Source organism: Macaca mulatta, chromosome 6 (assembly GCF_049350105.2).
Source record: "Macaca mulatta isolate MMU2019108-1 chromosome 6, T2T-MMU8v2.0, whole genome shotgun sequence".
Classification (NCBI taxonomy): Eukaryota; Metazoa; Chordata; class Mammalia; order Primates; family Cercopithecidae; genus Macaca; species Macaca mulatta.
In genome coordinates, this window is record NC_133411.1 from 97,103,948 (window position 1) to 97,118,819 (window position 14,872).

General features: G+C 36.4%; 1 protein-coding gene across 1 annotated transcript in view; it reads left to right on the top strand.

Moving 5' to 3' along the window:
* Positions 1–14,872, top strand: part of ADGRV1 (adhesion G protein-coupled receptor V1) — a 594,013-nt gene that overhangs the window by 158,092 nt on the left and 421,049 nt on the right. Inside the window, exons 49-50 of the mRNA XM_015140403.3 lie at positions 1,880–2,144; positions 2,859–2,981. Coding sequence (XP_014995889.3) covers positions 1,880–2,144; positions 2,859–2,981 — 388 coding nt within the window. The remainder of the gene's footprint in view (positions 1–1,879; positions 2,145–2,858; positions 2,982–14,872) is intronic.

Here is a 14,872-nt window from a genome sequence, read left to right on the forward strand (position 1 = left end):
GGTTTAAATATCAGCAATAGGCTAGTGTCTTTTAAATTATATCTATAGCCTTTCCCCTGTATTTCAGGCCTACATACCTAACTACCTATTGATATGTTCACTTAAATGTATTTTTGGTACATAATATTTAACATATCCCAAACTGACCTTTGATTTTCACTATGAAGCTCGTTACTTCAGTGCTAGCTTCCATCTCAGGAAGTAGCAACCCCACAAACTCAATTGCTTAGGACAGAATCCTGGGATATTTCTTCCTTGATTACTCCTTTTTTTTTTTTTTTTTTTTCTTTTGTGGACAGGGGGGACGGGGTCTGGCTCTGTGGCCCAGGCTCCAGTGCGGTGACGTGACAGGTCACTACAGTCTTGACCTCCTGGGCTCTGGTGATCCTCCTACCTTAGCCTCCCAGGTGACTGGGTCAACAGGTGTGTGTCACCACACCTGACTGATTTTTTGTATTTTGTAGAGATGGGGCTTCACCATGTTTCTCAGGTTGGTCTTGAACTTACTCCTTCTTATTCTTTCACATCGAGTTTATCATTAAGTATTTTTGATTATATGTGTCAATAAGTGAAGACATTTCGTCTCTACTCCTCCCTACTTCAGGTCCCCATTATTTCTCTTCCACACCATTATAGTATCCTCCTAGCTGTTCTCTGAACTTCCTTGACCTCCTCGGATCCATTCTCCATTGAGTAACTGGAGGCATTTTTTGAAAATATTAATTGATTAATGCTATTTCTGATTTTAAAGCTACTCAATGATTTGCAATTATACTTAGAATAAATTTGAAATTATTTAATATGGGCTTAACAGCATAGCTACATTTCCAGATTTGCCTTGGAAGGTACTGGATTATGCCTGTTGTTCTGGTATTGTTATTGCCCCTTTCACTCTTTAAAGGATCCCTGTTTAGATGATAAATTTTATGGTCACCCTAATGGGAGGTTCTCCATGATCTTACCTCTCCAGCCTTAACTCTCATAAATCTCCCAGCACTATCAAATTCCTTCCTGTCTTTATTCAGATAATGACAAACTTTTTCTGTCTTAAGAACTTTGTCATGTCGTTCCTTCTAACTTGATTTCCCTAATACCTTCATAATTCTCTATCAGACCATCCTAATTGTCCTCTTCAGTACTTGACCCATTTTATACTCAGACATTTATTTAATTATTGATATGTTTCTTGTTTACCTTTTCCTAATAGTTAATAAGATCCATAAAGGGAAAGGCCGCTGTATCCATAGTTCCTAGCATAATGTCTGTGGCTTAAAAGTTCCTAATTGTTGACTGAATAAGTATAATTTTCTGTGACATTGACTAGCTTGCTTTCAGGTAGGGTCTGAATTTTAATTTTGCATTTATGAACACTTACCCTGAAACCTTGTGTGCATTGACTGCCACCATGGGGACAAAAAGGATTTAGGTGTTTCTCTGTATTCTATTGCTCGAGCAATTGATAATAATATTGCAACATTAGAATGTTTCTTATTCATTTCTAAATTTTTCATATTTAGTTTATTTCCTGGTTTTAGCTTTCCTTTTCCCTGCTGTTACCAACCCTTACCCAGATGTACATTTGATACTGATTTCTTTTCAAATAACTTCTCTTTCATTCACTGTGTGTGTGTGTGTGTGTCTGTGTGTGTGTGTGTGTCGTGTGTACTCATGTGCATAGACATAGATGTGCACACTCACACAGATTAGATAAGGGAGAGAGCAGCGAGGGAGCATCAGTTTTAGTGCTTTCTTTTTTTATGAAGGTACCTTTTTAACCAAATAAAAGGATCCAAGAGAGTAAACATACGATATTGATTACATTCTTGCAAGTGCTAAATTCCTAGTCATAAAGGGTTTTGTATTTCAACATTTCCTTCAGGTCTTCAGGTGGAATGGAGGAAGCTTCGTGTTGCATCAAAAACTCCCTGTCCGAGGTGTGCTGACCGTGGCCTTGTTCAACAAGGGAGGCTCTGTGTTCTTAGCCATTTCCCAGGCTAATGCCAGGCTAAACTCCCTTTTATTCAGATGGTCTGGCATTGGGTTTATTAACTTTCAAGAGGTGCCTATCATTGGGACAACACAAGTTGAGGCTTTGTCTTCAGCCAATGATATTTACTTAATATTTGCCAAAAATGTCTTTCTAGGTGAGAAGATAAAGTATTTGTAATGTATATATAGTTGTTATTGAGCTCATCTAGCATTCATATGGTATATTTTATATGAAAATGCTCTTGTAATAATTTTTTACTAATCCATATAATATTTATTGATAGATGATAAGTATTAATTGTTAGCTGTAAATGGATTTTTGAGAAATATTTAAGCAGTATGCCCCTAAGCTTGTGTTCTGACTACCACCTTAAAGTTATATTAAAACAAAATTGGAAGTAGATAGGTAAAGTTGAAAGATACATGAATATTTTATATCCAGGATGCAAACAAGTAACTTTTTATATGTATTTACTTGAGGTGCCATGAATAATTCATAGTATTAATAAATAATATTCAGAACTTTTTATAATACTCTTTCAGAATATTCTTGGAAAGAAAATTTGCTTTTTGCTGCTGAGTAGAACTTTCATAGGTAAAATTGCAGCATTCCTAAAAAATAAAAAAAATTGTCCTTGTTCTTTCTTTAACATTATATCATGGTTAATGACTAATAATGTATTTGTGTCATGCAGTAAATGCAAAAAAGACTTTTGACGTACTTCCTATTAACTTGTATTTTTATTAGATTAAATGGATTCTGAGGAAATTTGTTTCTTGATATTTTTATTGTAGTTTTATTATGTAATTTTGTCATTTTTTTTCTGTAACTTTTGTGTTAAGATTTGACTTTTATTCCATTATTGTAGGAGATCAGAATTCAATTGATATTTTCGTCTGGGAGATGGGGCAGTCTTCCTTCAGGTATTTTCAGTCCCTAGATTTTGCTGCTGTTAACGGAATCCACTCCTTCACACCAGCCTCAGGAATAGGTAAGGACTTTTCAACTGCTTACCAATTCTAAAGGTAGTATGGAAAGCCAGAATGATTTTAATCTCATTGATTTAGATTTAGTGTCACATTGCCAGACACTGGGTGTTTTTGGTGTTTTTTTTTTTTTTTTTTTTTTTTGAGACAGAGTCTCAGTCTGTCACCCAGGCTGGAGTATAGCAGGGCAGTCTCTGCTCACTGCAAGCTCCACCTCCCAGGTTCACACCATTCTCCTGCCTCAGCCTCCTGAGTAGCTGGGACTACAGGTGCCCACCACCATGCCTGGCTACTTTTTTTGTATTTTTAGTAGAGACGGGGTTTCACCCCGTTAGCCAAGATGGTCTCGATCTCCTGACCTCGTGATCTGCCCACCTTGGCCTTCCAAAGCGCTGAGATTACAGGCATGAGCAACCGTGCCCGGCTGACACTGGGTATTTTAATGGGAATGTAACATCAAGATCTTTACAAAACTCCTTCCAGAAATCCTAGAATTTTTTGAAATTCTTTTGAATTTCAGTTCTCCTTTTGCAGATTAATACTTTCAAAATGGACATTGGCTTGAGAATAATCAGAATAACTAAAATATGGAGGAAAATATTAGTGAAGAATAAAAATAATATATTTATTTTGTCTAGAGAAACATGAAGAGGGACATTGACATTAAATATATATTTTTAAAATATGAAAGTATGTGTCTGGCAATAGCAAGTATTTGCATTTAAGAATTTTTTTTTAAGTTGGAGAATGACTATGAGAATTCTTCCATTTTCATTAACTCTCCCAACCTCCTCTACAGTCTGAAGTCCTTTCTTGGTCTTCTGTACTTTAATCCACACATCAGAAACATAAGCAATATTTTTAATCACTGTAGTTTCAGAAACAAAGTCAATTGGAGAGAACCCAAGGTATTATTGCTGTCTGCAGGTTGTAGGATTATTTTAGGGTTGGCAAGGAATCCCTTGGGCGGGCCAGTGATAATAAGGAGATGAAGCTGAGGCCAGCTGGCATGGTGAGCTTATCAAGCTGGCTCATGGGGTGGGTGTTCATAGCATAGGAAGCAGACACAGTGGGTCATCATGTCTCCTGTCAAGGTCTTTAGAGAATTTGTGAGCCAAGCCTGAGTGACTCCACAGGTGACTATGGATGAATCACAGTCCTGCTTTTAAATTGAGATATGGCAATTCTGTATAAATTAAATGGCACACAGTTATTAGTTTGATATTATATGTAAGTCAGTGTTACAACGCTATGAAGAATTCCTCTAGTTAAAAGCCTTAATGTATGGTTGGAGAAGCAGGAAAAAATATTAAGATACTAATTCAAGGTATACGACTGTATTAGTCCATTCTCACACTGCTTTAAAAAAACTATCTGAAACTGGGTAATTTATGAAGAAAAAAGGTTTAATTGACTCACAGTTCCACAGGCTGTACAGAAAGCATGCTTTGGGAGGCCTCAGGAAGCTTAAAATCATGACGGAAGGGTAAAGGGGAAGCAAGCACCTTCTTTACTTGCTGGAGGGAAAGAGAGTGAAGGGGGAGTGCTGCATACTTTTAAACAACTAGATCTTGGGAGAACTCCCCTGCTATCACAAGAACAGCAAGGGGGAAATCCGCCTCTATAATCCAATCACCTGCCATCAGGTCCCTCCGCCAACACTGGGAATTATAATTTGACATGAGATTTAGTTTGGGACACAGAGCCAAACCATTTCAACAACCAATACCATTTGCTCTGTGAGGGGTAGAATTGGAGTGATTAAGAGAGATAAGAGAGAGCTTGAGCTATGGTTGGGTGGATTGGCAGGACACACTTTGGGCAGACGGGAAGGTGTGAGCAAAGGATAAAGGCAGAAGTGTTTGTAGCATTGAGGGAACCATTGGTAGGTGAAAGTGCCAGGGATAGAGGATTTGACCAGAATGTTGTGGTGCTGAGGTTGGAGGTACAACACTGGAATCTAGAGAAGATGGCCTGGAATGGCAGGCACATGGTGTGCCTATGCCTCAAATTATCCAGCAGTTTTCACACATTTTGGTCTTAGAATCTATTCATATTTATTGTATAAAAGATTAAAACTGATAAATTTTAAAGTCATTTATTTTAAAGTGACAACAATATACTCATGTGTAAATGTTACATGTTATTTTTAAAAGACATATTTTCTAAAACGAACACTTTTATGAGAATGGCATTGGTTTTATTTTAATTTTTGAAAATCTTTAATGGCTGGTTTAATACATGGTATGTATATTCTACTTTTTATTTATGTATTTAATTAATTTTTTAGAGAGACAGCATTTTGCTCATTTGCCAGGCTGTAATGTAGTGGTGCAGTCATAGCTTACTGCAACCTTGAACACATGAGTTCAAGCCATATTCCTGCCTCAGCCTCCTGAATAGCTAGGACTACAGGCATGCTCCATCATGCCCACATAATTAAAAAATTTATTTTTTGTAAAAATGGAGTTTCTTTATGTTGCCCAGGCTGGTCTTGAGCTCCTGACTTCAAGAAATCCTCCCTCCTCAAAGTGCTGGGATTACAGGCGTGAGACACTGTGCTCAACTGATTCTCTTAATTAACTTTTTTTCCAGCTTTATTAAGGCTTGATTGACAAATGAACATTACATATATTTAAGATATACAATGTGATATTTTGATATACATATAGTGATATGTATTTCCTCAATTGAGCTAATTAACCCATCCATTACCTCACATATTTACCTTTTTTTTTAAAGGAAAACACTTAAGATCTAGTCTCTTAGCAAATTTCAAGTACACGGTACATTATTGTTAACTGTAGTTATTATGCTGTAGATTAGGTCCACAGAAATTACCCATCTTATAACTGAAAGTTGGTACTCTTTAATCAAAATCCCCTACTTCTCCCAACCCCTGGCCCCTGGCAAGCACAATTCTACAATTTGCTTTTGTGAGCTTGACTTTTTCAGTTTCCACATATAAGTGAGATCAGGCAGTACTTGTCTGAGTCTGGGTTCTCATGTCTGCATCTGAATTCAGTCTACTGCAGCATTATCAGTCATTTAGCCTCTGCTAAGTCCTATACACTCATGAAAGAATGAGAGTGAAGTAGAAAAACAGCATTATTATGAAAACAGCATTATGTTCATATTATTATGAAAATAGTTTTGACCTCTGAAATCCTCTAAAAGGGTCTCAATGTCTCTTAGATCCCTGGATCACACTCAACAGTAGTGAGATAGAGAAATCCTTGAAGGCTTTTCAACGGCAAATGATGATCAAAGGCATGTTTTACAACTCCTCATAGCTTTGGTGTATAGAATATGCTAGACGAAGTAACTTGCAACTGCCTGGGCAAGTGTTCAAAAGGGCCTTTAGCTGGGGTGAGAAATTAGGAATGAAGATTCTTGTGGGAAAGATAAATTAGAAATGAAAATCCTTGTGGGAAAGAGAAGTTAGAAATGAAGATTCAACAGCACTTGATGTCTGTTCAAATGTGGGGAGCAAAAGTTATTATACCTTGGCAATTGGGAGGATAATGGTGTTAAATTAGGAAAAGATACAGAAGATGTCTGTAGTGGGAAATGTGATGAACTTGTTTATAGGTGTCTAGTTTGAGATAATAGAGAAGCATGTGTAGATGATTAGTGGAGATGTGGAACTAGAATCAGGAAGAAATTGGGAGTTAAAGGTTTGGATTTTGGAGACATCCATGCGTGGGGATAGTTGAACGCACAAGTGTTAAAATGTACAAAGTAAATTATATTGATTGCGAAGACTGGAGGATTTAGCACAAATACAGGAGTCAGTATTTGGAATTTTTCCCTTAGGTGCCCAACTACTGCTTTCTTTATCAGACATTTAACATATAGGCAGTGTTAACCTTCAGTCACCTCAACTACTGTCCAGGAATCATAGGTTATTTATGTCTAACTTTTAATTTAGTATTATTTTTAATTTACAAGTTGTAATTGTATTACATATATTAAGTGTAGTATGTTTTGATAAATGTATACAATGTGGAATATTAAATCAAGCTAATTAACATATCCATCACTTACTTAACATTTTTGTGATGATGCAGTTGAAATGTACTGTTAGTTATTTTGAAATATACTATACATTATTATTGATTATAGTCACCCTGGTGTGCAGATCTCAGAAATTCCTCCTGTCTAGCCAAAACTTTGTACCTTTTGACCACCAACTTCCCATTCTTTTGCTCTTCCCTACCCTGGTGACTATTGTTGTACTCTTTGCTATGAATTCAACTTTTAAAAGATTACACAACTAGTGAGATCATGCGGTATTTGTCTTTCTGTGCCTAGCTTATTTACTTGGCATAACGTCTTCCAGATTCATCCATGTTGTCCCAAATGACAGAATTTTGTTCTTTTAAAGTTGAATAGTATTCCATCATGTATATATGCCACATTTTCTTTATCCATTCATCTGTTCATAGATATATAGGTTGAGTTCACATTTTGACTATTGTGAATAGTGCTGTAATGAACATGGGAGTGCAGATATCCCTTTGACATATTGATTTCAATTCCTTTTGACATATTTCCAGACAGAAGCAGGTATTGCTGGATCATTCTGTTTCATTGTTGGGGGAACCTCCATACCATTTTCCATGACATCTTACTAGTTTGCATTTCTACCAACAGTGCATGTGCAAGGATTTCCTTTTCTCCTCTTCTTCAACACTTATTTTTTATAAGATTTATTCTAATAAGTGTGAGGTGATAGCTTATTTTGGTTTTAATTTTTATTTTCCTAATGATTAGTGATCAGCATTTTTTTCCATGAACCTCTTGGCCATATGTAAGACATCTTTTGAGAAATGTCTTTTCAGACACTAGACAATTTTATTTTTATTTTTATTTTTTTGAGACAGAGTTGGTCTGTCGCCCAGGCTAGAGTGCAGTGGTGCAGTCTTGGCTGACTGCAACCTCTGCCTCCCAGGTTCAAGTGATTCTCCTGCCTCAGCCTCCCGAGTAGCTGGGATTTACAGGCACCCGCCACCATGCCCAGCTAATTTCACCATCTTGGCCAAGCTGGTCTCGAACTCCTGACCTCATGATCCACCCGCCTCAGCCTCCCAAAATGCTGGGATTACAGGCGTGAGCCCTGCCTAGCATATTTTTTAATTGGGTTGTTTCCTTGCTATTGAGTTATATTAACCATTTATCAGATAGCTGTATGGTTTTAAAATGTTTTTTCTCATTCTTTGGGTTGTTCCTTCATTTTGTGAATTGTTTCCTTTGCTGTGCAGAAGCTTTTTAGTTTGATGCAAACCCATTTGTCTATTTTTGCTTTTGTTGCCTGAACTTCTGGAGTCAATCAAAAAAATCCTTGCCCAGATTAATGTCATGAAGATACTCCCCCTGTTTTCATAGAGTAGTTTATAGCTTAACGTCTTTAATTTATTTTGAGTTGATTTATGTATTTGGTGTGAAATATGGATCTAATTTCATTCTTCCACATGTGGATATCCAGTTTTCTCAACACCATTTATTGAATAGACTCTCTTTCTTCATTGTGTGTTCTTGGCACCTTTGTCAAAAATCAATTGGTTGTAAATGTGTGAATTAATATCTGGGCTTTTTATCCTATCCCATTTGATCAGTCAGTCTGTTTTTATGCCCGTACCATGATGTTTTGATCATAATTTTTTTATATTTTGAAGTCAGGTAGTGTGATGCATCCAGCCTTGTTCTTTTTGAGATTGTTTTGGCTATTCAGAGTCTTTTGTGGTTTCATAAGAATTTAAAGATTTTCTTTTATTTCTGTGAAAATAGAAAAATGATACTGGAATTTTGATAAGGACTGCATTGAATCTGTAGATCACTTTGGTTAGCATGGACATTTTAACAACATTCATTCATTTCATGAATGTGGGATATCTTTTGATTTATTTGTGTTTTTTTCTATTTCTTTCATCGGTGTTGTACAGTTTTCAGTATACGAGTCTTTCATTTTCTTAGTTAAATTTACTGCAAAATATTTTATCTTATTTTTTATTGCTGTTGTAAATAGGATTGTTTTCTTAACTTTTTTGGATAGCTAGTTATTAGTGTGTAGAAATGCTACAGATTTTTGTATGTTGATTTTGTATCCTGCAACTTTACTGACTTCAGTTATCAGTTTTAAGAGTTTGTTTTAATGCAAGCTTTGGGGTTTTCAAATATAAAATATGTTGTCAGCAAACAGAGACAATTTAATGTCTTCCATTCCTGTTTAGGTATGTCTTATTTCTTTCTCTCGCTTAATTGCTTTGGCTGGAACTTTCAGAACTATGTTGAAAGGAAGTGACAATAGTGGGCATCTTTGTCTTGGCCAGGATCTTGGAGAAAACCTTTTTCAACTTTTCACCATTGTGGATAATGTTGGTTACTTGTTTGTTATATGTGACTTTCATTGTGTTGAAGTACATTTCCTCTATACTTATTATTTTGACAGCTTTTATCATGAAAGGAGGTTGATTTTTTTCAAATGCTTATTCTGCATCGATTTAGATGATTATTTGGTTTTTATTCTTCACTTTCTTAGTGTGGTGAATCACATTTATTGATCTGCATATATTGAACTATCCATAAATTCCAAGAATAAATCCCACTTGATCATGGTGAATGATTATTTTATTGCATTGTTGAATTTAATTTGCTGTTGTCTTACTAGGGATTTTTGCATCTGTGTTCATCAGAGATATTGGCCTGTAATTGTTTTTCTTACAGTGTCTTTGGCCTTTATATCAGGCTAATGCTGGCCTTGTAAAATGAATTTGGAACTATCCTCTGTTCTTCAGTTTTTTGGAATAATTTAAGAAGGATTGGTATTTGTTCTTTAAATGTTTGGTAGAATTCAGCCATGAAGGTATCAGGTTCTGGGACTTTCTTTGATATGAGTCTTTTTATGACTGATTTAATTTCCTTATTCATTATTGATCTGCTTAGGTTTTCTGTCTCTTCATGATTCAGTCTTAGTAGGTGCTATGTGTCTAGACATTTATTCATTTTTTCAAGGTTATCCAATTTTTGGCACATAACTGTGGTAGTTTCTCTTGATCCTTTGTATTTCAGTATTTCTGTGGTATCTGTTGTAATGTCTCCACTTTTATTTCTGATTTTGTTTGAATCTTCACTTTTTTTCTTAGTTGGTGTAGCTAAGGGTTTGTCAACCTCTTCTTTTCAAAAAAACAATTCTTAGTTTTATTTTTTTCCTATTGTTTTTCTAGTCTGTCTTTTATTTATTTTTGCTCTTTGTTATTTGCTTCCTTCTGTTAACTTTGGGCTTAGTTTGTTCTTTTTCTATTTCCTTTAGTTGTAATATTAGACCGTTTATTTGAGATTTTATTTCTTTTTCAATACAGGTGTTTATAGCTATAAATTTTCCTTTTTGGACTGTTTTTGCTGCATACCATATATTTTAGTATATTATTTTTATTTTTGTCTTAAGGTATCTTTTTATTTCTTCTGCAAGTCATTTGTTGTTTAGAGTATATTAAATTTCTATGAATTTGTGAATTTCCCAAGATTTCTTCTGCTATTGATTTCTAGCTTAATGCCCTTATGTTCAGAAAGCATACTTGCTATGCTTTCAGTGCTCTTAAATTTGTTAAGACTTGTTTTGTGGCCTAACATACAGTCTATCCTAAAACATGTTCTGTTTTCTTGAGAAGAAAGTATATTCTATTGCTGTTGGATAGAAGATTTTGTATATGTCTGTAGGTCTGTTTGGTCTACAGTATAATTTAAGTCCAGTGTTTTCTTATTGATGTGCTGTCTAGATAGTCAGTTTATTGTTGAAAGTGGGGTACTGGGGTCCCCTACTATTATTGTATTGCAGTCTATATCTCCCTTCAGATCATTTAATAATTGCTTTATTATTTAGGTGCTCCAATGTTGGGTGTATATATATTTATAATTGTTATGTCTTCTTGATGAATTTACCCTTTTGTTATTATATAATGGTCTTCTTTGTCCCTTTTTATAGTTTTTTACTTAAAGTCTATTTTACCTGATATAAGGATAGCTACTCTTCTCTTGTGACTTACATTTGCAAGGAATACCTTTTTCGATTCCTTCATTTTCATTTTATAAGTGTCGTTATTGGTAAATAGTCTCTTGTAGGCAGCATATGGTTGGATCTTATTTTTTTTTAAATACATTCAGCCATTCTGTGTCTTTTGATGAATTTAATCCATTTCATTCAGGATAATTATTAATAGGAACAGACTTGCTACTGCTCTTTCATTAAGTTTTGTAGATCTTTTGTTTCTTTCTTCTTCTCTTGCTGTTTTCCTTTGGGGTTTGTTTCCTCTGGTGGTCTGCTTTGAATCCTTTCTTTTTATAGTTTTTGCTTCCACTGTAGTTTTCTGCTTTATGATTACCATGAGGCTTACATAAAACGTCTTGTACTCAAAAACAGCTATTTAAACTTGATGAAAACTTCATGGCAAACAAAAACTGTATTTTTATGTTCTCTCCCCTAAAACTTTTTGATTTTGATCTCAGAATGTTTTTTGTAATTTGTATTTCTTAACAATTTATTATAGCTACAGTTATTTTTAATAGTTTTGTCTTTTAAACCTCATATTAGAGATAAATTTGCTTTATATAATCACCTTACATTATTAGAATATCCTGAACGTGACTATATTACTTATACCATTCAGTCTTTTTTTTTAATTTTCACATGTTTTATGTTATTAGTTATCAGACTTTAATTTAAGCTTAACGAACTCCCTTTAGCAATTCAATAGAGCAGGCCTAGTGGTGACAAACTCTCTAAGCCTTCGTCTGGGAAAAATTTATTTCTTTCTTGTTTCTGAAGGACAGCTTTCCTGAGTAAAGTATTCTTGGTGGAAGTTTTTTTCCCCTCCTTCATTACTTTGAGTTTATTATTCTACTGTCTCGTGGTCTGCAGGGTTTCTGCTGAGACTTCTGCTAATTAGCCATATTGAGACGCCTTTGAATGTGATTATATTTTCTATCTCTTGCTGGTTTCAGTATTCTTTCTTTGCATTTGATTTTTGTCTTAGTGAACTCTTCATTGAGTTGAATTTGATTGGAGAACTTTGAGCTTCCAATTTCTAGATAGTGTTGTCTTTCCCTAGATTTAGGCATTTTTCAGCCATTATTTTTAAAAATAATGATTCTTGGTATTTTTTCTTTCTCTTCTTTGGGAACTCCTGTTATGTACTGTTTAGTTCTCTTGATTGTGTCACATAATTCCTATAGGCCTTCTCTATTCTTTTTCATTCTTTTTTATTTTTGCTGCTTTGACTGGAGAACTTCAAGTATCCTATCTTTTAATTCACTGATTTTGTTTCTTCTGCTTGGTCAAGTCTGCTGCTGAAATTTTCTACTGAATTTTTAGAAAGTCATTATATTCCTTATCTCTAGTGTTTCTGATTTTATTGTTTCTTTTTATTTCTGGATCAGATTTCTTATTTTGTTCATGAATTGTTTTCCAAATTGCATTTACTTTTTTGTCCGTATTTTCTTATAGTTCCCTGAATTTCTTTAAGAGAATTATTCTGAATTTTTTAATCATTCATTTTATAGATCTCCATTTTTTCAAGATTCATTATTGGAACTTTATTAATTTCTTTTGGTGGTGTCATATTTCCCTGATTTTTAAAAAATCCTTGTGTTGGCATCTGCACATGTGAGGAAACAGCCACCCTCTTCAGGCTTTTCTAGTGTTCTGTGGTGGTGATAGAACTTCACTATTTAGTCTAGCTTGGGATTCTGGTTGGGTTAGTTGGTAGTGACCCCAGACAAGTAGACTTTGTTATCATGTTTTGTACTTGGGCTGGGCTGTTACCTGTAACCTGGGATCAAATGGAAATGCTGGCTGTGCTCTGAGATCCAGTGAGATCTCTGGTTGGGGTCTTCAGTAAGGCAGAGCTGTTGCCTGAGCTTAGTAATTGCCTCTGATCAGACAGTGTTGTAGATTGTCTTCCCTGGCTGGCCAGTACTGTGGTTTGGGATCTGTATCTGGGCAGGGCCACCTTGGCTGGGAGACTGGGCGAGGTGTCTAGATTGCTATTTAACTACTCGGGGTAGGCAGAACCACAGACTATGCTGCATAAATATGCATGGACATGGGCTTGCCTCCCATACTAGTGTATCCTTAAGCAGAGCACTAAGGTTTGGTTCAGTAGCTGTTTAGCTACTGGAGTTGAGCAGGGTCAGATGCTCTCCTCAGAAGACATTCACATACATGCACTTGACTCCTAGCCTGGCAAGGGCTTAAGGAGAACCCCAGGATTTGGTTGGATTGATGCTCACTAGCTAAGTCTGGGCAGGACTAGATTCAAATAGTCACTCACCTGCTTTTAACTTCTAGCTTGGAGTGAAGTTAAGGAAAGTACTGGGGCTTGGCTAAGTCACAGCTCTGCAGCTGGGTCTGAGTAGGGTCAGATGCTCTCTTTGGATAATCAGTAGGTCTGGGAAGGGTCAGAGGGTCCCTTCGTGGATAATGCTGACCCGCCCTTGCTTCTTGGCCTGGAAGTGGCTGTGAAGGAGATCACCAGGGCTTGGCTAGGTCACAGCTCTATAGCTGCATCTAGGTGGTGTCAGATGCTCCCTCTGTGAATGATCACAAATGTACCCCTGCCTTCTGGCCTGAGAAAGGACTTAAGAGTACACTAGAGCTTGGTTGGGTTGCAGCTCAATCACCAGGCTTGGGTGGAGCTAGATGTTCACTCAGCAGATAATTATCAACATGCTGCTATCTCCTGGCCTGGGGAAGTTTTAAGGAGAGCACGAAGGCTGAGTGTGGAAGCTGGCCAGGGATTTGGGCCTGAGAGGCCTGTCAACTGTGCCTCATGCAGAGCAACGCTATTGGGTATCCTTTCTGGTAGTGTGCCTCCACTGGCCACAAGGCAGAGCCACCGCCAAGATCTGCATGTCCGTCACTGTGAGCCCTACCCCTGTTCGTTGTTTCTAAGTGACCTCAGGTGGTCTAGCCCTGTTGATACTGCCAGTGTTTCCAGTGGGGCAAGACAAGGGAGTGTTACCTGTGAATGGGCCCAGAATGTTGGGGAAGCTGAATGTCTGTCTCCAACTCAACTCTGTCTTCCCTCTGTAAAAACCCACAGTTCCTGGGGAATCTCTTGTGTGCCAGACTGTGCTGGCTTGGGGGAGGGGCAACATAATCAAAGAGAAACTGTTCCTCTTACACTTCAAGTGTAGCTGTTCTTTGTGGTCCAAGGGGTTGTTTCATCCTCACTCCCATGTTCTGGGATATTCATCAAGGCATTCTTGTCTCTGAATAGCTGCAAATTGGATTTCTGTAGAAAACAGTAGAGCCAGAGAATTCCTATTTCACCTTCTTGGTGATGTCATTCTATTTACCTCTCACTTTCTATAGATTGTTTCTCACATTGTACTTTGTTTCCATGTTTTCTACTCCTTCCTCCTCATCCCTGTGGAATGCCCATACTACATTCTCCCAGTCTCCAGCCACCTCCTACCTGAACTATTACATCACTTCCTGGCCTCCACACTATCTTTACTTTGCCATTAGAGTCCTCTACCTGTCTCTGTTCTGCTCATTCTTTCCTTAAATAACTTCTCTTTACATTGCCAACACTTTGGCTAGTCATAAATCTGTTATTATCCTAAGATATACAACTTGAGTGACTTATCATTCATTCAACAAGTGATTTGTTGAGTAAATTATGTGTCTTTCATCATATATTTGTTTAGTTTTTACCTACTTGTCCTTTAATTTTTTGCCTTTATTATGTTTACTCTTCTTATTCCTCAAGTATTCCAGTGGACTAACTATGTCTCCTTGAGTCACTTATTATTATTCAAAATAGTTGCCTAATGAATATTTTTAAGGATGATGAGTGCTGCCTGAAAGGACCATTAAAGTTATAGAATTCTCTTT